The sequence below is a fragment of the Budorcas taxicolor genome, chromosome 8 (genome assembly GCF_023091745.1).
Source record: "Budorcas taxicolor isolate Tak-1 chromosome 8, Takin1.1, whole genome shotgun sequence".
Taxonomy (NCBI): Eukaryota; Metazoa; Chordata; class Mammalia; order Artiodactyla; family Bovidae; genus Budorcas; species Budorcas taxicolor.
Window position 1 is genome coordinate 105,822,743 of NC_068917.1, and position 21,423 is coordinate 105,844,165.

Here is a 21,423-nt window from a genome sequence, read left to right on the forward strand (position 1 = left end):
ACTACGATTCCCATAATGCTCCACGCCTCCCAGGATGCTGCGTCGGACCTAGGACCACTTCCGGTCGGTGACGTAGTTCCCGTTTGCTGGGCGCGCGGTGGACGGTCTGAAACGTAGAGCGCGGCTTTCGCTGGGGCTTCGCGTCCCCGGAGCCCAGCATGGCTTCCTCACGACCCTCCTCCACGGTACAGGTCTCATTCTGGCAGGGAGCGCTGAGGGGGTGGGGGTCCCTGCGAAACGGCCGTTAGGGAACGGGCTACGGCGGTGGAGGGCCAAGGAGGAAGGCTTCGGTGTTTTCCTAATTCTTGGGTGCTTCCATCTGTTTTAGCTCGTTTTCACCTCTCACTCCAGCCCCGAAATGTAAATATCTCTTCCGTCTGGTTCAGAAACGGAGCTCTGAAAGGGAGTAGAGTCTTGGCCAAGATTTATGACACTTTCAGAATTCTTAATTGTAACGAGGCCTAACTTATGTACTGTTTCATATCCGAAACGTTTGAAATGTATGAACAGTAACTTTCTAACTTGTCCCCCGTACCATCGCGTTGGTTATTTCAGTTATCCTTGATACCACTGTGATGAGCAGTAATTCTGGAAATTTCGTAAAAGCCAAGAAGAGATTTCACCTGCTGCAACCGTATGAAATACACATGTTCGAGAGAAAACCTTTGACAGAAAAATCAGCACGAGAAATTCACTAGTTTTATCTATCTCTTCCTATCTACAAAACTTAAGTGATTAAGAAACTGGAACCACTCTTTCCCTCCACCCCCAGATTAAGGAAGACACATTTTAACTGGTGCCTGGTTTGTCCTTTGTGTGCGGAGGAAATAGGTTTGAAGCTCTAAATAAGCTGCATTCTGCTGCGAAACCTATTAGGTTGCTAAGATTAAGCTTTAGGTTAATCTAGGTCTTTTGTTTTAGCAGGCAACCAAAACTAAGGCACCAGATGACTTAGTGGCTCCTGTTGTGAAGAAACCACACATCTATTATGGAAGTTTGGAAGAGAAGGAGAGGGAGCGTCTGGCCAAAGGAGAATCTGGGCTTTTGGGAAAAGAAGGACTCAAAGCAGGAATTGAAGCAGGAAACATTAACATAACCTCGGGTAAGATGCAAATTGTGAGTTCATCTTTACCTTTGGTGCTCAAATTTTCTGTAATGATTACCTGCCTCATCTTAAGTATCACTAGTTTATGTCAAAAAACTACAACTAATAAGGTTGCACCTATCAAAGTCCATATTCTCCGCCTACCTGACTTGGTCTTATCATCCAAAGAACCTTTTTCTTAAAACCTTTTATACAGTTTTCCTTCAGTGAACTGTTAGTAATTTTACTAGGAATTTATTTATTCAGTGTGTATTTGAATTCAGAATGATTTCCTTTGTCTTCTGGAGATCTAGTGTAGTTCTGGCGTTAGCTTGGAGCTACTGTGTTTCCTAATATTCTCCTCTTTTTAGTTTTTTATCTCTTTTAAATTTTAAAGTGATAGCCATCTTTATTTTGAAAGCAATTAAACAATAAAGAAACATGAAGTAGAAAAACCTGTAATCTTTATTAATTGGAGCTATATCATTTCAAGAACTTAATAAAGCTATAAAAATACACTTTTTTTTCCCATAAATGAAATCACGATAAACCAATTGTTTCGTAACCTGCGTTTGTCATTGTGAATACTGTTAAATGGGCTTTCCTGATGGCTCAGTGGGTAAAGAATTCACCTGCAATGCAAGACACAGGAGACAAGGTGGCTTTGATCACTGGGTGGGGAAGATCCCCTGGAAGAGGAAATGGCAACCTACTGCAGTATTTCTTGCATGGAAAACCCCATGGACAGAGGGGTCTGGTGGGCTACAGTCCACCAGGTCGCAAAGAGTTGGAAACAAGTAAGCCAATAAGTATGCACACACTGTTGAGGGTATTTTTTCATGCCAGTAACTAGTAGTCTACTGTATTTTAAAAATAAAATCATTCATGTTTGTCGTAAGAAATTCGGACGGTATGGATGGGTATAAAAAGACTTCTGTGCAGATAGGACTTCTGTTGTTTCTCATCGACCCTCCCACACATTTTCTTTTCTATACGTGTGCACTTTTCATGAGTTTTAAACCTTTTATGTTATTTCAAACATGACTGCATCACTCTTGTACTTCTCACTTCTCATCCAAATGCTTGTTTTTTATGTGAGTTTTAAAACTAGCTACTAGATTATCCAAAAAGCCTTATAGTTAAGGCTTTATCATTTTCATGGTAATTATTTCCAGTTCACTGTTAGATTTGTTAGTGTTCCTATACTGAGACTATTTCAGAGAGTAGCTTTGGCAACTGTTAAAATAATGTTTCTATTTTGCCATGGATAGAAAGCCTAGTTAACTTGTTAAAAGTGCTCCATATTCTCATTGTCTCATGAAGGCTGTGTGTTTATGTAAGTGTAAGTTGCCAAATGAAACAAGATGACTTGAACCAGTTTCTGGCCTTTAAAACCTCATTTAGTTTTCTGTGTTTGGCATACCTTAATAAACTGAGAAACTGTAAAGTTTCTAACAGATTAGTTAACTGTCCCTAGAGGCATGCAGCGGAGAAGGCAATGGCACCCCACTCCAGTACTCTTGCCTGGAAAATCCCATGGACGGAGGAGCGTGGTAGGCTGCAGTCCATGGGGTCACTAAGAGTCGTACACGACTGAGCGACTTCACTTTCACTTTTCACTGTCATGCATTGGAGAAGGAAATGGCAATCCACTCCAGTGTTATTGCCTGGAGAATCCCAGGGATGGGTAGCCTGGTGGGCTGCCGTCTATGGGGTTGCACAGAGTTGGACACGACTAAAGCGACTTAGCAGCAGCAGCAGAGGCGTGCAAACTCCAGTTGTAAAAACTTATTTCTCTCTCCTTAATTAAAGAAGATTGGTGATTATGCTGATATTGCCTGTTCTGTTTATAGGAGAAGTGTTTGAAATTGAAGAGCACATCAGTGAGAGACAGGCTGAAGTGTTAGCAGAGTTTGAGAGAAGGAAGCGAGCCCGGCAAATCAACGTTTCCACAGATGACTCAGAGGTCAAAGCTTGCCTTAGAGCTTTGGGGGAACCCATCACACTTTTTGGAGAAGGTCCTGCTGAAAGAAGAGAAAGGTACCCTTTCTAAGTACTTACTCTTTTTAAATCACAGGATTATAGTTCCAGATTTTAGTTGTTGTTGTTCAGTCACTAAGTCATGTCCGACTCTGACCCCATGAACTTCCTTGTCCTTCACTGTCTCCCAGAGCTTGCTCAGACTCATGTCCATTGAGTCAGTGACGCCATCCAACTGTCTCATCCTGTTGTCCTCTTCTCCTCCTGCCCTCAGTCTTTTCTTGCATCAGGGTCTTTTCCAGTGAGTTGGCTCTTCGCATCAGGTGGCCAAAGTATTGGAGCTTCAGTTTCAGCATCAGTCCTTCCAATGAATTTTGGAGGATTGATTTCCTTTAGGATGGACTGGTTTGGTCTTGCTGTCCAAGGGACTCTCAAGAGTCTTCTCCGACCCCACAGTTCAAAAGCATTGATTTTTCGGTACTCTGCCTTCTTTACGGTCCACATCCATACATGACTGCTGGAGAAACCATAACCTTGACTATATGGACCTTTTTCAGCCAAGTGATGTCTCTGCTTTTTAATGCACTGTCTAGGTTTGTCATAGGTATTCTTCCAAGGAGCAAGTGTCTTTTAATTTCATGACTGCAGTCACCATCCACATTGATTTTGAAGCCCAAGAAAATGAAATCTGACACTTTGCACTTTTTCCCTATCTATTTGCTATGAAGTGATTCAACCAGATGCCATGATGTTCATTTTTTGAATGCTGAATTTAAGCCAGCTTTTTTCATTCTCCTCTTTCACTTTCATCAAGAGGCTCTTTAGTTCCTCTTCACTTTCTGCCATTATTTAGTTGATACTTGTAGCTAATCCTTTAATAGAATGTCTCACATAATGTTGACAGAATATCTTATTAAGTTGTGTGAATATGGTTTAGTCCATAATCTAAGTCTTAGGCCAGTTTATTCTCCACTACTAATTTTTCTTTATAAACTGTGAAGATGTTAACATGTTCCTTCCCCTTCCTCTCCTTAGTGTGTAGTTTTGAGTTGGGTAAAATTTGTCACTGAACTCTGAAAATTTAAACAGCAAACGCGTTTTTTGTCATTAACATAAAACATGATGGTAAGTGTTTTTTGGACATTATTGGAAAGAGGTATTTTCCTCAGATAATGCTACTCTTGTGATTCTGAAGTTCCAAAACTGTCAGTGACAGGCTAGTCGTGTGCAGTTATGAGGATGTGACCTGCCTGCCTCTTCAGGATTTGGGGCTCAACTATTCCTCACTTACTACGTTTACCCTCTTAAGGCCCTTGCCACTCTTCAGCCCAGTGCAAACTGACTGACCACTACCACGTTGAAATGGCTGTTCATTAAGGTCATCAGCTCATCTTTACTAAGAATAGCCCCAGTACAGTGCCACCTATTCCATCCTTCAAATGCTCCCTTTCCTTGGCTCCCATAAAACCCAGTCCTCCTGTTTCTTTAGCTAATTCTTCTAAGCCTCATTTTCCCCCTGCGTAACCTTTATAAACCGCTGTTGTTTGTCCTTGTCCAACACCAGCTGTGAGGGATCAGGTCCATTCCCAGGGCGTGGTGTATGTGGAGTTTATATGGACTCCCATGGGTTGGAGTCTGATGACTCCCAGGTCTCTGTAGCCTGGCTATTCGATAGTCTCAAATTTGACATCTCTAAGTTGTTGTTGTTCAGTCACCAAGTTGTGTCCGAGTCTTTGCAACCCCAGGGACTGCAGCATGCCAGGCCTCCCTGTACCTCACCATCTCCTGGAGTTTGCCCAAGTTCATGTCCGTTGAATTGATGATGTCATCCAACCATCTCATCCTCTGTTGCCCTCTTCTCCTGCTGTCTTCAGTCTTTGCCAGCATCAGGGCCTCTTCCAGTTAGTTGGCTGTTTTCATCAGGTGGCCAGAGTATGGAGCTTCAGCTTCAACATCAGTCCTTCCAATGAAAATATTCAGGGTTAATTTCCTTTGGGATCGACTGGTTTGATCTCCTTGCTGTCCAAGGGACTCTCAAGAGCCTTCTCCAGCACCACAGTTCGAAAGCATCAGTTCTTCAGAACTCTGTCTTCGTGATGGTCCAGTTCTGACACGCGTACATGACTACTGGATACCCCATAGCTGTGACTGTACAGACCTTTTTCAGCTAAGTGGTGTCTCTGCTTTTTAATATACTGTCTGGGTTTATCATTGCTTTCCTTCCAGAAAGCAATCATCTTTAATTTCATGGCTGCAGTCACCATCCGCAGTGATTTTCTTCATCCCAAGAAGAGGAAATTTGTCTCTGTTTCCACCTTTTCCTCTTCTGTTTGCCATGAAGTGTTAAGACCAGAGGCCATCTAATTAGATTTTTTAATATTGAGTTTCAAGCCGACTTTTTCACTCTCTCTTTCACCCTCATCAAGGAGCTCTTTAGTTTCTCCTTGCTTTCTGCCATTAGAGTGGTATCATCTGTATATCTGAGGCTGTTGATATTTCTCCCAGCTTGTGAGTCATCCAGCCTGGCATTTCCATGATGTACTCTATGTATAAGTTAAATAAGCAGAGTGACAGTATACAGCCTTGTCATACTGCTTTCTTAATTTTGAACCAGTCGTTTATTCCATATAAGGTTCTAACTTGTTTTCTTGACTTGCATATAGGTTTCTCGGGTGACAGGTAAGATGGTCTGGTATTCACATCTCTTATTTAAGAGTTTTTCACAGTTATGATCCACACAGTCAAAGGCTTTTGCATAGTCAGTGAAACAGAGGTAGATGTTTTTCTGGAATTCCTTTGCTTTCTCTATGATCAGTGAATGTTGGCGATTTGGTCTCTGGTTCCTCTGCCTTTTCTAAACCCAGCTTGTACATCTGGAAGTTTGCATTCAAGTATTGCTGAAGCCTAGCTTAAAGGATTTTGAGCATAACCTTACTAGCATGGGAAGTGAGCACAATTGTCTGGTAGTTTAAACGTTCTTTAGTACTGTCCTTCTTAGGAATTAGGATGAAGATTGACCTTTTCCAGTTCTGTGGCCACTGCTGAGTTTTCCCAAATTTGCTGAGATACTGAATGCAGCACTTTAATAGCATCGTCTTTTAGGCTTTGAAATAGCTCAGCTGGAATTCCATCACCTCCACTAGCTTTATTGGCAGCAGTGCTTCTGAAGGCACTCATGATGTTTGGCTCTAGGTGAGTGACCACACCATCAGGGCTATCCAGATCATTAAGATCTTTGCTGTACAGTTCTTCTGTGTATTCTTGCCATCTCTTCCTGATCTCTTCTGCTTCTATTAGGTCTTTACTGTTCCTGTCCATTATTGTGCGCGTCTTTGCATGAAATGTTCTTTTGCTATCTCCAGTTTTCTTGAAGAGATCTCTAATCTTTCTTGTTCTGTTTTCCTCTGTTTCTTCGCATTGTTCTTTGACGAAGGCCTTCTCTCTCCTTGCTAGTCTCTGGAACTCTGCATTCAGTTGGGTATACCTCTCCCCTTCTCCCTTGCCTTTCTCTTCTCTTCTTTCCTCAGCTATTTGTAAGACTTTGTCAGACAACCACTTTGCCTTATTGTATTTCTTTTCCTTTGGGATGGTTTTAGTCAGTGCCTCCTCATGTACGGTATTACGAACCTCTGTCCATAGTTTTTCAGACACTCTGTTCGCCAGATCGAATCCCTTGAATCTATTTCTTACCTCCACTGTATGATCATGGAGGATTTGATTTAGGTCGTATCTGAATGGCCTAGTGGTTTTCCGTGCTTTCTTTAGTTTAAGCCTGAATTTTGCTATAAGGAGCTGATGATGTGAGCCACAGTTAGCTTCAGGTCTTGTTTTTGCTGAGTGGATAGAGCTTCTCCATTTACGACTGCAAAGAATAAAATCAATCTGGCATTTGGTGATGTCCACATGTAAAGTTGTCTCTTGTGTTGTTGGAAAAAGGTGTTTGCTATGACCAGTGTATTCTCTTGGCAGAATTCTGTTAGCCTTTGTCCTGCTTCATTTTGTACTCCAAGGCCAAACTTGCCTGTTACTCCAAGTATCTCTTCACTTGCTCCTTTTGCATTCCAATCCCCTGAGATTAACAGAACATCTTTTTTTTGGTGTTAGTTCTAGAAGATCTTATAGGTCTATCATAGAACTGGTTAGCTTCAACTTCTTCAGCATCAATGGTTGGGGCTTAAACTTGGGTTACCGTGATGTTGAATGGTTTGCCTTGGAAACGAACCGAGATCATTCTGTCATTTTTCAGATTGCACTCAAGTACTGCATTTCAGACTCTTATTGACTGTGATGGCTACTCCATTTCTTCTAAGGGATTCTTGCCCACTGTACTAGATTTAATGGTCATCTGAATTAAATTTGCCCATTCCTGTCCATTTTAGTTCACTGATTCCTTAAAGATGTTGATGTTTATTCCTGTCATCTCCTGCTTGACCACTTCCAATTTACCTTTACTCATGGACCTACATTGAATGAAATTAAAAGACACTTACTCCTTGGAAGAAAAGTTATGACCAACCTAGACAGCATATTAAAAAGCAGAGATATTACTTTGCCAACAAAGGTCCATCTAGTAAAAGCTATGGTTTTCCCAGTAGTCATGTATGGATGTGAGAGTTGGTCTTTAAAGAAAGCTGAGTGCCAAAGAGTTGATGCTTTTGAACTGTGGTGTTGGAGAAGACTCTTGAGAATCCACTGGACTGCAAGGAGATCCAACCAATCCATCCTAAAGGAAATCAGTCCTGAATATTCATTGTAAAGACTGATGCTGAAGCTGAAACTCTAGTCCTTTGGCCACCTGATGCGAAGAGCTGACTCATTTGAAAAGGCCCTGATGCTGGGAAAGATTGAAGGCAGAAGAAGGGGACGACAGAGGATGAGATGGCTGGATGGCGTCACTGACTCGATGGATGTGAGTCTGAGTGTACTCCGGGAGTTGGTGATGGACAGGGAGGCCTGGCCTACTGCAGTCCATGCGGTCACAACTGAGCAACTGAACTGAAGTGAGCTGACATTGAACTCATCTATTTTCCATCCTTTTCCTGTTCTTGCAAATAACACAACCATTCACACAGTTTTCAGTTAGAAACCTGTGTCACCTTCTCTGTAACCCATCAGCAAAATCTTGTTTATTCTGCTTCTGAAATATACCTCCAGCATGTCCTCTTTTCTCTCCCTCCACTAGTTTCACATTTAGACTATTGTAATAACCCCAGATTTGCTGTATTAATTGTTTGCTTAAAATCCTACAGTGTCTCTTACTAAACTTAGAGTAAAAAACTCCTAATATGCTCTTCATCCTTACCTTGTACCCTTCTTCCCGTTTACTAGACTTAGTAGCCATAATGATCCTCCTAGGATACTCAAGCTTTATTTTCTGTCTTTTGACTTAATTTTCCTTTTTTTGTTCCCCTCTCTCGCCTTTTGTGTTGTGATTTAGTCGCTAAGTTGTGTCTGACTCTTGCGACCCTATGGACTGTAGCTTGCCAGGCTCCTCTGTCCACGGATTTAATTCTTTGGGTTTTACCATAAATACCACCTCCTTAAAGAAGCTCTTCCTAACCTCTGGTTCCTGGTAAAGTGAGCCCCGACATTATGCTCTGTCATGGTATGTTACTTTGTTAATAGCCTCGCAAAGGATATACTTTGTTTGTTGTTTGTGTCCCTTAGGTGACTGTCTGGAGTCTCCGCTGCCACCGTCTTATTCAGTCCATTAAGACTCAAGTGGGAGGATACCACAGTATACTGAGTTCCCTCCTTTGTTCTTCCCTCTTTTTTCTCCATACTTTTCCAGGAGTCTTTCTCAAATGTGAACCCTGCTCACCCTGGCAATAGGAGCACATTGTGGCCTGGCCCCTGCTGAGATTTGCAGCCATTTCTCTCACTCAGCCTTTCCCAGTACCCCATGCTCCAGCCATACTGAACTGTTGATTCCAGGCTCAACATGCTTGCCTCTAGACCTTCACATTTGTGGAACCCTCTGCCTTAGCTATCCTTTCTGAACATTCTTGACCTATTGACCTGATTGATTGAGGGCTCAGTTTAGAGACCATCTTCTCCACAAGGCCTTCCCTGATTCCCTCCAAGTCTAGGTGGTTTACTCATGATTCCCCTTAGCACCCTGTGAAGTCAAGGGTGTTTCTTAGTCATTTTCTATACTTAGTGCGTCAAGAGTATCCAACACACTGTGGCGCTGAGTGAAGTAAGGTGAAAGTCCTACTTTACCTTATCTCAACTCTATTTAAATTCTGCTCTTCTTTGTTACAGGTTAAGAAATATCCTCTCAGTGGTCGGTACTGATGCCTTAAAAAAGACCAAAAAAGATGATGAGAAATCAAAGAAGTCCAAAGAAGAGGTAAAATATGTCCTTGGCTTCATAGTGTCAGCACTCGGGAGGCAAGGGGCTAGTTCTCTCGTTTTCTGTTTTCAGAGCTGAGCTTTGCCTCGGATGAGGTGCAGAGCAGGGGTTGGAGACTGCTGTTCAGGAATAGTTGTTGGCAGTTGTTTGTGGTTCCTTTGTAGATACAAACGGAGGTAAGCGAGTTTCCCATTTTGGGAAAGAAGCACAGCATTCCTGGTTTCCCTTTTAAAAAGGAACCAGAAATCATCCAATAAGAACTCATAGAAAGAAACACAGCAGTAAGCACATATACCTGATTTCATCACATTATACTGAACTAATTCACCTTTTTCCTGGGCAGTTACAGTAGGGAATTGATAGCTATGAAAGAGGCAGGGATGCCTCAGACTTGACATTTCTGCTCTTATTAAACTTTCAGTATCAGCAGACCTGGTACCATGAAGGACCAAACAGCCTGAAGGTTGCTAGACTGTGGATTGCTAATTATTCACTGCCCAGGTAAGGAGAAATTTGAGAAGGAGGAAGAAGCGTGCTTCTTGTTTCCTCTCAGGGACTGAGGATCTGCTTTATAATGACTGTGGTTGTTAGTTGAAATTGAGTGGTACAGAGACTTCTGTGGACTCTTGTTTCCAGCCAGTTTGCCCAGGGTAATGTTTTCTGTGTTACAGGGCAATGAAACGCTTAGAAGAGGCCCGTCTTCATAAAGAGATTCCTGAGACAACTAGAACCTCCCAGATGCAAGAGCTGCACAAATCTCTCCGGGTAAGACGCTCTCCATGATTGTCCGATGTCTTAAACATTTCTTGCAGTGTTTATTAAATGTTCTACCTTGGCCCGCCTCTAACAAATAAAAGGCAGCTGTACATCTTTGCTTGCACTGTTGCTGCTTGAGAGGATCCGTCCGTTAAGGTGCCAGGGAACCTGCTGTACTTTGTACGAGGCAGGCGCCTGTGGTTCCTGTGCTCTAATTCTCCCTTTTAATATGTTAGACTTTGCTTTAAGGCTTGCCATGGCTTTCTGGTTTATATTTAGTGGACAGAGACGCTATCGACACAGACTGTAGATGATGAGGGAGTTCCAGATAAGCCTTGACTCGGTTCATTCATTCATTTGTAGAAGTGTCTCCTGACAAAAGAGGAGGGGTGGGGAATCTTAGGGTGGGTTAAAACTGAAAAGGTTTTTTTTGTTGTTGTTGTTGTTGTTTTTATGGTGGAAAAGCCAAGAAAGTCTTGGGTTAGCATTTAATGATTCCTTGTTTGTCTTTTTTTTTAAGTCTTTGAATAATTTCTGCAGTCAGATTGGGGATGATCGGCCTATCTCCTACTGTCACTTTAGTCCCAATTCCAAAATGCTGGCCACAGCTTGTTGGTAAGTCCCCATTTTACAGTGTTTCGTTTTCTTTTCTCTGAATGGGGTTCTGGGGGGAAAGTCAACATTTGTTTTCGAAGGCCATTGCTTGGCTTCCCTGGTGGCTCGGCTGGTAAAGAATCCGCCTGCATTGTGGGAAACCTGTGTTCGATCCCTGGGTTGGGAAGATCTCCTGGAGAAGGGAAAGGCTACCCACTCCGGTATCGTGGCCTTGAGAATTCCATGGACTGTATAGTCCATGGGGTCGCAAAGAGTCAGACGTGACTGAGCTACTTTCAAAAAAAAGGTGAAAAATAAATAGAAGGCCATTGCCATCCCATTTTCCTCTGCTGCTCATGATCACATCAAACTAGAGGTGGTAATGTATACCCATTGTAGTTTATAATAGAGCTTTCAGTTCTCATGTGTCAGTCATATTCTTGGCATTAGCATCATTTTGGAGCAGATATATTAATACAAGGAGTTTATAGACTAATTATACACACCTTGATATAGCTTTTCTTTATTAGTTATGTGACCTAAACAAGATACTTCATACTTTTAGTTATGTGACCTAAGCAAGATACTTCTGTGTAAGCTTCAGTTTCTTTATCTGTAAAGCAAAGCGAATTACCGTTTTTATGTTTATTCTGTTTTCTGTTTGCCATCGCATATGCAAAAAACTTTTAAGATGTGAAAACTTTGGTGTTTTGTTCTGTTCAGTCACTTAGTGTTCTTGTGGGACATTGGCATCTAGTGAGGGGCTATCTTCCTTACATGGTACACACAGAAGCTACCTGACTAGGCAAAAATCAAGACCAGTTCAGGAGAAAACCAAGGACCTATGTAGATCGTCCACCTCTTCAAAGCCTTAGCCGTCTTTACTATAAAGTAGAAATGACTCACTTTGCTGTGCAGCAGAAACTGACACAACATTGTAAATCATCTATACTCCAATTTTAAAAGTTAATTACAGAAAATAAAACGAACACACAAGTAGAGTAGAAATGATCATTCTTGTCTTACGTACTTCACAAATCTGTTATAAGGGTCATCTGAGATGATAGAAATAAAAGTAATTTGTTGGAATTTTTCAAAATAAAGCGTTTTTTTTTTCATGTAATTACTTTGTAAGTAATATGCTATTCATATTTAAGGAGATAGTATCATTATTAATATTACAGTTAGATAATTTAATTTGTCCTACTTTGCCTAGAAATTGGTCCAGAAGTTAAGGAGAAGAGCAACTTGTGCTATAATATTTATAGTCCAGTAGAGGCCTTTGTTTGCTTCAGACCTGGTTATAGCTTTCTTACATAACCCTTCAAATGATAAGTCTTTTCTTTTTTGTCTGCCACTATAACAATTTTGGGGGTAAGAAGATACTGTCCTTTAGTAATGTTACCAAGATACCTTTTCCTTCCCAGACCAACCCTGGCTGAGGTGCTTTCCTTTGTGTTTGATAGGAGTGGGCTCTGCAAGCTCTGGTCTGTTCCCGATTGCAACCTCCTTCATACTCTGCGAGGTGAGTTAGACTCTTACCCAAATCTTGGTCTTTTTCCCAGTTCAAACTATCAAGCAGTGTAGCTCTTAAAGCTCTACCGGACACTCAAACCCAGTACACACACAATTAATTCTTGATATGATCTGACTTGGTTTGGTTTTCTTTGACTGCAAGGTTGAATGATAATGATATCATACGCATATTTCTCTCTCATGTCCAGCCCTACTCTGGCATTTGCAGTCTGTAAAGCAAGAAACTTTTTTGTGTGTGTTTAGCTTTTTTTTTTAATGTAATTTATACGTTTAAATTTTAAAAGTTCAGTTTTTTAGTAGTTGAATAACTAATACTTTATAGGTTCACGTTTTCTGAAATGTGTATATATAATATTCCTCATTGTGTATATTTACACTTAAGTTATAACAGAACAGCAGCCCTTTAATTTCCATCTCTTACACTCCTTCAGGCCATAACACAAACGTGGGAGCGATCGTATTCCATCCCAAATCTACGGTCTCCTTGGACCAAAAAGACGTCAATCTGGCCTCTTGTGCTGCTGACGGTTCTGTGAAACTGTGGAGCCTTGACAGGTGAATATTACTGCTCTGTCCGCATGGCAGCCACCACAGTGAACAGTTGATTGGTTGGCCCTAGGGACCTAGAACGCTGTACCTTGGTTTTTGCCTCTAATACAGTGACCACTGTTTCCTGGCTCCAATTATTCTGGAACGATCTGTTATACCTGCCATTGCAGTAGATTGACGTTGGAGAAATGCGCTATTTGGTAGATTGACTGAAAATAATACTCCAGACAACACATTGGTTCTTAGCAAACAGCCGCAGGGGAGAGAAAGAAGGCTATGTCCAGCAGTATTGCCAAGGAAGTGGTATCTCCTCCCAGTTTCGTCATACTTTACCTAAACCATATTTTCCAATTACAACAGGCTTGTCTGTTTTAATGTGTTTGTGATTATTTATTGTTTTCCAAGAAATAGTTAGAAGCACCTTGTTGCCTAAAAGACTTCTGAATTCAGTTGCTTAGTTTTCCTTCTTTGGGAAAGCGCATGAGGCTTTTGTTCTAGGATTTTGTGAGGAGCTAATTAGTGTCTCCACTCTGCTAGATAGGATATTACCTGTGAGCACAGCAAGTTTTAATTGGCTTTGGTAATAAGTAGCAATGTTTGTTCCCCTAGGGCTTTGATTAGTTCTGTGTATCCACATTAATAGTGTTCCCTTTTTAATTGCCCTCTTTAGGGTTTGTGTTTATTTCCTTTCACTGGTGTTTCAGGTCTTTCTGCTGTTGCTGGTAGTAGAATTTAAGGGCCACTGAAGGGAAACTGAGCCTCTGTTTAGGAGTTCTTTCATGAAGATCCTTGGATAAGCTGAAGTTTGAGATAAAATTATCTATAAGCCACTTGCACCAGAAATGTTTGATACTGCCCTGCATCTCTATCAAAGTATGTTTCTTTCTAGACTCTCAGCAGTCCTTTGGTTCAGAGAAATTATTTTGCTTGTTAGGTTGAAGTATCTTATTTTTCTCTTAATCGTAAGTGCTATAGAATTGAGCGTTTGTTGACAGTGAACTGAAGTAGAAGGACAATGCTTACTGAAGTGCTGTGGCATCTGCTTCTGCTTCACTGACTACACTGAAGCCTTTGACTGTATGGATCACAACAAATTGTGGAAAATTCTGAGAGAGATGGAAATAGCAGAACACTTGACCTGCCACTTGTGAAACCTGTATGCAGGTCAAGAAGCAACAGTTAGAACCGGACATGGAACAACACACTGGTCAAAATTTGGAAAGGAGTACGTCGAGGCTGTATATTGTCACCCTGCTTATTTGACGTACAAGCAGAGTAAATCATGAGAAATGCTGGGCTGGATGAAGCACAAGCTAAAATCAAGATTGCCTGGAGAAATATCAATAACCTCAGATATACAGATGACACCACCCTTATGGGAGAAAGCGAAGAGGAACTAAAGAGCCTCTTGATGAAAGGTGAAAGAAGAGAGTGGAAAAGCTGGCTTAAAATTCACATTGAAAAAACTAAGATCATGGCATCTGGTCCCATCACTTCATGGCAAATAGATGGGGAAACAATGGAAACAGTGACAGACTTTATTTTCTTGAACTCCAAAACCACTGTAGATGTCAGCTGCAACCATGAAATTAAAAGACACTTGCCTCTTGGAAGAAAAGCAATAACAAACCTAGATAGCGTATTAAAAAGCAGAGGCATTACTTTACTAACAGAGGTGCATATACACAAAGCTATGACTTTTCCAGTAGTCGTTTATGGATGCAAGAGTTGGACTGTAAAGAAGGCTGAGCTCCGAAGAACTGATGTTTTTGAACTGTGGTGCTGGAGAAGACTCTTGAGAGTCCCTTGAACTGCAAGGAGATCAAATCAGTCCATCCTAAAGGATATCAACCCTGAATATTCAGTGGAAGGACTGATGCTGAAGCTGAAGCTCCAATACTTTGGCCACGTGATATGAAGAACTGACTCATTGGAAAATACCCTGGTGCTGCAAAAGATTGAAAGCAGGAGGAAAAGGGGACGACAGAGGAGGAGATGTTTGGATGGTATCACTGACTCAATGGACATGAGTTTGAGCAAGCTCCACGAGATGGTGAAGGACAGGGAGGCCTGGCCTGCTGTAGTCCATGGAGTCACGAAGAGTAGCACACACCTGAGCTACTGAGCAACAGAAGATGGGCATGTTCCCCTGTGGACATACGTAATAGTCCCAAAGCTTTTATAACCTTGGGAGGTGATTAAATTATCATTGGCCCTAAAATTTTAAGATTACAAATTACAATTTGGCCTGCCCACCCATGCAGAATGAGTGCCTGTGTGCTCAACCATTGAAAAAAATTCAGTGAATATTTGCATGACTGTAAAATAATTTGCTTACGATATTTGGTTCCTTTTCAGTGATGAACCGGTGGCAGATATTGAAGGCCACACAGTGCGTGTGGCCCGTGTAATGTGGCATCCATCAGGACGTTTCTTAGGTACTACCTGGTAAGCCATCCTCTTATTCTGTCTTCAAGTAATATTTTCTTGGACTGCAATGAATCAGAATCAAAAAAGACTATATGGTACAGTTAAGGCTACGTGTATTTGGCTTTAAATTGCAGTTAATCTGAAATTTCGGTCGCTAAATGCCAGAGAGCTAGAGTTTCCCTCTTCTCTTTCTTGGCCAGTACTAGAAGTGCATTTTTTGGTGGAGGGGGGGTGGCGGGGTGGGCTATACATTGTATTATAACTTCACTGCTTACAGGTCAGTCTCTTTTCTTGGTTCTATAAATTCAGTGAGGCCAGAATCTATTACAGAAGTTTTTGAGATACAATTTACATGCAGTGAAATGGATTTAAGTGTATAATTTAGTTGGTCTTGACAAATGCATACATTCACATGACCCACATCCCTGTTGTTGGAGGTCCAAGGGAACAAAAAGTCCCCACCAAACTGAGAAGTCACTTTTTTTTTGGTTACACTGAGTCTTCGTTGCTGCCTGTGGGCTCTCTCGTTGTGGTGAACGGGTGCTGCTTTTGTTGCAGTGCACATGCATCTCATTGCAGCGGCTTCCCTTATTGCTGACTAAGCTCAGCCTCTAGGCGCGCAGGCTTCAGCAGTTATGGCGCATGGGTGACCCACGTCATGTGGAATCATCCCGGACCAGGGATTGCGCCCATGTCCCCTACATTGGCAGGTGGATTCTTATCCACTGTACCATGAGGGATGTCCCTGAGAAGTATCTTGAGATGAATAATCAAGGTGGACAACTCCATCCATATAACCAGTGGATCAGTTTATTATAGGGTCACTTATAGGGTGGGATCTGGCAGTCAGCAGTCCTGAAGCATTCACAGCTACACTCTGCACCTTCAAGAAGCCATTGCAGCAATTTTATAGTGAACGAAGGGTATGGGGGTCTGTGCTTGGAAGCAGGAAGTACATTCCTAAGTCAAGATTTATGAATGGGTAACCAGTAGGTGCTGGGAATACATCAGCAAAGGTCTTCATTGTTTGACGACTAACAGAGCATGGAGGTCTCCTGGTCCTAATGGTTGTTAAACAATATCTATTAACTATTAATAAAAGCCCTTGACAATAGAAAAGTGATTTACCACACAGTACAGTTCTAGGTGGGGTCAGCAGGAGGACAAGAAGGACTGTATGGGCCCAAGACGGCATCAGTTATGCTCATAGCCATACACTTGTTGATAGAACACTTGCATCACCCCAGAAAGTTCCCCCATGCCTTTCCCAGCCAACTCCCCTTTCCAAAACAACCCCTGCCCTGATTTCTATCACCATAAATTAATTCTATATGGTCATACCATATAAACTCATTTGTGTCTGGGTTCTTTTACTCAGCACAACGTTTTTAAGATGCATTCTTGTCGTTGCATGTATCAGTAGCTCCTTTTTATTGCTGAGAAGTAGTCAGTTGCATAACTGGCAGTTTATCCATTCTCCCATTGGTGGACACTTGGGCTGTTTCCAACTCTTGGCTGGTAAGAATAAAGCTACTATACGTACTCTTGTCCAGTACTTTTTGTGGACATATTTTTCTTTCCTTTCTCTTGAATAAATACCTTGGAATGCAATTGCAAGGTTATAGGATAGATGTATATTTAACTTTTAAATTTTCCATAGTGTTGGTGTCATTCTGCATTCCCAGCATTCTAGTGTTGTTGTTGTTGTTGTTGTTGTGTTAACATCTTTGCAACATTTGGCATTGGCAGTCTCATCATTTTGCCCAGTCTTGCAAGTATGTAGAGAAATCTCATGGTTTCAGTTTTTATTACTCTGATGACTGTTGGTGTTGAGTCATATGCTTATTGACCCTTTGTGTATTTTCTTTTGTTCAGTGTTCAGGTGCTTTACTCATTTTTTAACTGAGGATTTTTTATTTATCTTTTTTCCCATATGTATTACAGTTTTCTCATTTATTGAGATTTTCACTATTGAAATTGCTTTGGTGGCTGCATTGAAAATCATTTGACCATGTATGTGCGGGCCTCTTTATATACTTTCTATTCTATTATATTCTCTTGATTTATTTGTGATTGATTATATCCCCAACATTCAGTTTAGGATCCAGTAAATGCTCAGTGAATGGAAGGACAACAGTGAAATTGGGGAAGAAAGTAGGTGACAGAGTCTTTGTTCTGGGCCATTCTAAGGGGATTCTCTTTTCTAAAATAGCCACTGAGGTAGTTTTTTAGGCATAGGCAGTCCATAGTTTCCCATTTAGCACCCAAGACAGATATGCTTAGTTGTGGAGACATTATTTATGCCAGAAAAGAATTTGTTAATATGGTTGTTTGAGTAGTTTCAGAAATATAACTTGAGCTCCAACTATTTATAGTACTTGGTACATTGAAGCACTTTGTACACTTGTAATTTATAGCACTTTGTACACTTTGAGTATCTGCTGGTTAATTATTAGCTTGGCTTTTTAAGCTATGACCGATCATGGCGCTTATGGGATTTGGAAGCTCAAGAGGAGATCCTGCATCAGGAGGGCCACAGCATGGGTGTGTATGACATTGCCTTCCATCAAGATGGCTCTTTGGCTGGCACTGGGTAAGGCTTCTCCCACATAGCCGGGGCAGCTCAGTCCTCTGACCTCTGACATCTGCCTGCTTCCACAGAGAACTGGGTTCAAAATACTCATTCATGAATTGTTTTGTCAGGGGACTGGATGCATTTGGTCGAGTTTGGGACTTGCGCACCGGACGTTGTATCATGTTCCTAGAAGGTCACCTGAAGGAAATATATGGAATAAGTTTCTCCCCCAATGGGTAAATAAGCTCACTGAAGGAGGGGTGGAGGGGTTATTGGTCAGGAAGTATTCTGTGTGTCTAACTTCCTCGCTACATCTGATCCACAGCTATCACATTGCCACTGGCAGTGGCGACAACACCTGTAAAGTGTGGGACCTTCGACAGCGACGTTGTGTCTATACCATTCCTGCCCATCAGAACCTAGTGACAGGTGTCAAGTTTGAGCGTAAGTTTTCCTTCTGTTGTAAGCCTAACTTCAAGACAAACAGATTGCATTTGCATGAAATGCAGGCCAGGTGTTAGCTTAACTTGGAAGGGGAACGTTAGAGAATTTGGACCCTGCTGAAGGAACACATGATAATCTCCTTCCCTCGAACACCCTTTCAGACACAGCTATGACTGCATGCTTCTTGTTGCTAGGAAGGAAAGAAGACTTCTGTGCATGTTTTGCTTTCCATGGAAGGTCCAAGCTCTTAGTTCTTAATATTATTTTGAATAGGTTGTGTATCAGGGAAAGAACCAAAAGACCTTAATAATGTTATTTGTTTCCCTAAGTCTGTCTGTAGTTGTTCTCTTTTTTGTAGAGGCCTAGTAAAAATGCAGATTGGAGGTTGACGTTTTGTGAATGCCGAAATAACATCTTTTTGAAAATAGTATATTCTGGTGGATTTGGGGACATCCCAGGTGGCACAGCAGTAAAGACTCCACCTGCCAGTGCACGAGATGCAAGAGACGTGGGTTTGATCCCTCGGTTGGGAAGATCCCCTGGAGGAGGAAATAGCAAGCCACTCCAGTATTCTTAATTGCTTTAGATTTTTTTTTTCCTCATGTGGCATGTGGGATCTTAATTTCCCAACCAGGGGTCAAACCCATGCCGCCTACAGTGGAGGCATGAAATCTTAACCAGTGGACCGCCAGGGAAGTAACCACTCTAATATTCTTGCCTGGAAAATTCCGTGGACAGAGGAGCCTGACGGGCCACCAAGAGTCAGCCACGACTAAGCACACAGCCTGCAGATTTGGGTTCTTTTCTTTTCTTACGCTCTCGAATATTTCAATTCCTGAAGTAATTCCTCTTCTCTTTTGTAGCTATCCATGGGAATTTCTTGCTCACTGGTGCCTATGATAACACAGCCAAGATCTGGACTCACCCAGGCTGGTCCCCTCTGAAGACTCTGGCCGGCCACGAAGGCAAAGTGATGGGCCTAGACATTTCTTCCGACGGGCAGCTCATAGCCACTTGCTCCTATGACAGGACCTTCAAGCTCTGGATGGCTGAATAGGCAGGACCATGGAAGAAGGACTCAAGCCTCACTCTCCCTTTAGAGCCATTTTCGAAAGAAAGGAATTGATGTGTTTTGCTCTATCATGTATTTTGCCGGTTACCATGTATATAGATCCTCAAAAGAATTGAATTTCTGTCTCAGCTCCCACTGCAGGCAAGCAGCCCGATCCCTGGGTGTTGGTCAACCCCTTCCATGGTTGAAAAATTTTAGTTTTCATCTTCAAGCCCCTCCATGAACTTTGTAGACGTTGTTTTTATTAATCTTTTGTTTGAATGCCCTCTTGCTTCCCTCAAACCACTCAGAGTTTTTACGTCTTGAAACCTGGCTTTCCGTTACATGGTACATGTTTCAGGACTCCATGTGACCCAGCGAGCAAGACGGCTGTGCTCTGTGCAGGAAGCCCTCAAGTAGAGAAGCACATCTCACTGTGCGCTGGCTGAACAGTACCTGACAGCGAGAACCCTGAGAATGGAAGGCGGGACGTAGACCACAGCTGTGTCCTGGGTTACGCAGTGGAGGTCTCACCTCATCCTGTTGAGTTCACTTGGAATGCTAACTGCATCGGGAAGTTCAGAACTGAGCATCTGCCTCTTCAGAAGATGTCTTCCATTTTGCTTTGAAGTTTGGCATCCTTTGTGTTACCCCAAAACTAGGCCATTGTGTCAAGATTCTATGAAATTTTTAGGAAGCAAACACGATGCCTCTATTGTGCACGTTCTTCTCTGTTGGTTATTTATAGGTACCCTTCATGTGGAGGTAACTCTGGGGGGAAAAAAATCCCTAATGGGTATTCCTAAACGTAAGCTTTTTTTCTTTATTGCACACTTGCTACAGAGTAAAATCCTATTTAAAAAACTGTCCTTTAAAGAATTATTTTGTAGAGTGAATCATTTTTTTTGTATAGTGAAGCATTTCCTGAGTCCACAGAGATCCCTTTTTTTAAGTTTAGGGTGTAACAAATGATCTCAAGTATGGCTTATTCCAATTCCATCTCCTTAGTAAGCATTCTGTCAGTCTTTTTTATTTCTAATAGAGGGCTGTTGCATTATAGGCCAGACTACAGTGAACTGTATCTGGACCCTCTAATTCTTATTCATTGGCCATGCAGCAGTTACCTTCTCTTTCCACCCCAGGTACACAACCACTGAAATCTGCATTCGCACAGATTCACACAAAAGTAGAATTGGCAAGGATTGTGTATAGAGAATTGAAGGGCTTATATGATGGCGGCTTGAGCATTCAAAACACTTGTCCTTTGCTTCCCAGGGAGGCTGACAGTTACTCTTGTACAAACTATGAATGAGTGACATGTAGCTAAATAGACTTTTTAGTCTGATTTGAGTTGCAACCAAGTGGTTGCGCATCCTGTGTCCTCTGGAGGTTCTGGATTATCAGCTCTGCCTTCCATTGGGCCCTTCACTCTTTTCACTGTTTAACGGGCTCTATTTCCTCCATAGTTGTGGTGGTTTAGTCAAAGTTGTGTCCGACTCCTGCCACCCCATGGACTGTAGCCCAGCAGGCTCTTCTGTCCATGAGATTCTCCTGGCAAGAATACTGGAGTGGGTTACCATTTCCTCCATAGTTAAGCCATGAAAAATTGTTTTTTTCATAACTGCCTTTGTAGTGTGTGGAAACTAATAATGAACCTTAGTGTATTAGCATGCAATTTTTAAATATAGTGTGTGCAAGATTTTCTCAAAGTGAAATTTTACTATCATTCAAATGTGTCTTTTTGGTGGGATGGGGTGTTCCAAGTGATTTAGATGTAGCAACTGAGTGAAAACATTTCATCTAAGCCTTTGGCAAAAGAAATGTGGACTACACATTTCCTCGGTGGAAATGCTAGAAAGCCTTTGGCTGAGGAGCATATGCTAAGTGTGGCATTTCGTGATGATGATGAGATAAACACTACCGTCGTTGCGTAAGAGGACACTTTGTCTAGATCCTGCCAGGCAACACGGACATCTTGTTTAATTCTCACAGTCTCATGAGTTAATTATTATTGCCTTTTTTACAAACAAAACTGCAGTTCAAAGAAGTAACTTGCTCCAGATGACCTA

At 41.8% G+C, this 21,423-nt stretch overlaps 1 protein-coding gene across 3 annotated transcripts; it reads left to right on the forward strand.

Annotated features, from left to right (window-relative positions):
- Nucleotides 1-75: 75 nt before the first annotated feature.
- PRPF4 (pre-mRNA processing factor 4) lies at nucleotides 76-21,069 on the forward strand. Of its 3 annotated transcripts, none has more exons than XM_052644691.1 (14): nucleotides 76-185; nucleotides 925-1,102; nucleotides 2,938-3,124; nucleotides 9,329-9,416; nucleotides 9,841-9,920; nucleotides 10,091-10,184; nucleotides 10,696-10,790; nucleotides 12,236-12,294; nucleotides 12,737-12,860; nucleotides 15,213-15,302; nucleotides 17,755-17,877; nucleotides 17,988-18,095; nucleotides 18,185-18,303; nucleotides 19,167-21,069. In XM_052644691.1, the coding sequence occupies exons 1-14, from the start codon at nucleotides 159-161 to the stop codon at nucleotides 19,358-19,360; spliced, it is 1,566 nt and encodes a 521-aa protein (XP_052500651.1). In that variant the 5' UTR covers nucleotides 76-158; the 3' UTR covers nucleotides 19,361-21,069. The 3 variants fall into 3 exon arrangements, with proteins under 3 accessions (XP_052500651.1, XP_052500649.1, XP_052500650.1); XM_052644689.1 differs by having other exon boundaries at nucleotides 90-191; XM_052644690.1 differs by having other exon boundaries at nucleotides 111-185; nucleotides 922-1,102.
- The last annotated feature ends 354 nt before the right edge of the window (nucleotides 21,070-21,423 follow it).

Coding starts and splice junctions, on each gene's coding strand:
- PRPF4 (XM_052644689.1), top strand. CDS start 159: ATGGCTTCCTCACGACCCTCCTCCACGGTACAG. Junction 9,417..9,840: donor CAAAGAAGTCCAAAGAAGAG/GTAAAATATGTC, acceptor TTAAACTTTCAG/TATCAGCAGACCTGGTACCA. Junction 15,303..17,754: donor CGTTTCTTAGGTACTACCTG/GTAAGCCATCCT, acceptor TGGCTTTTTAAG/CTATGACCGATCATGGCGCT.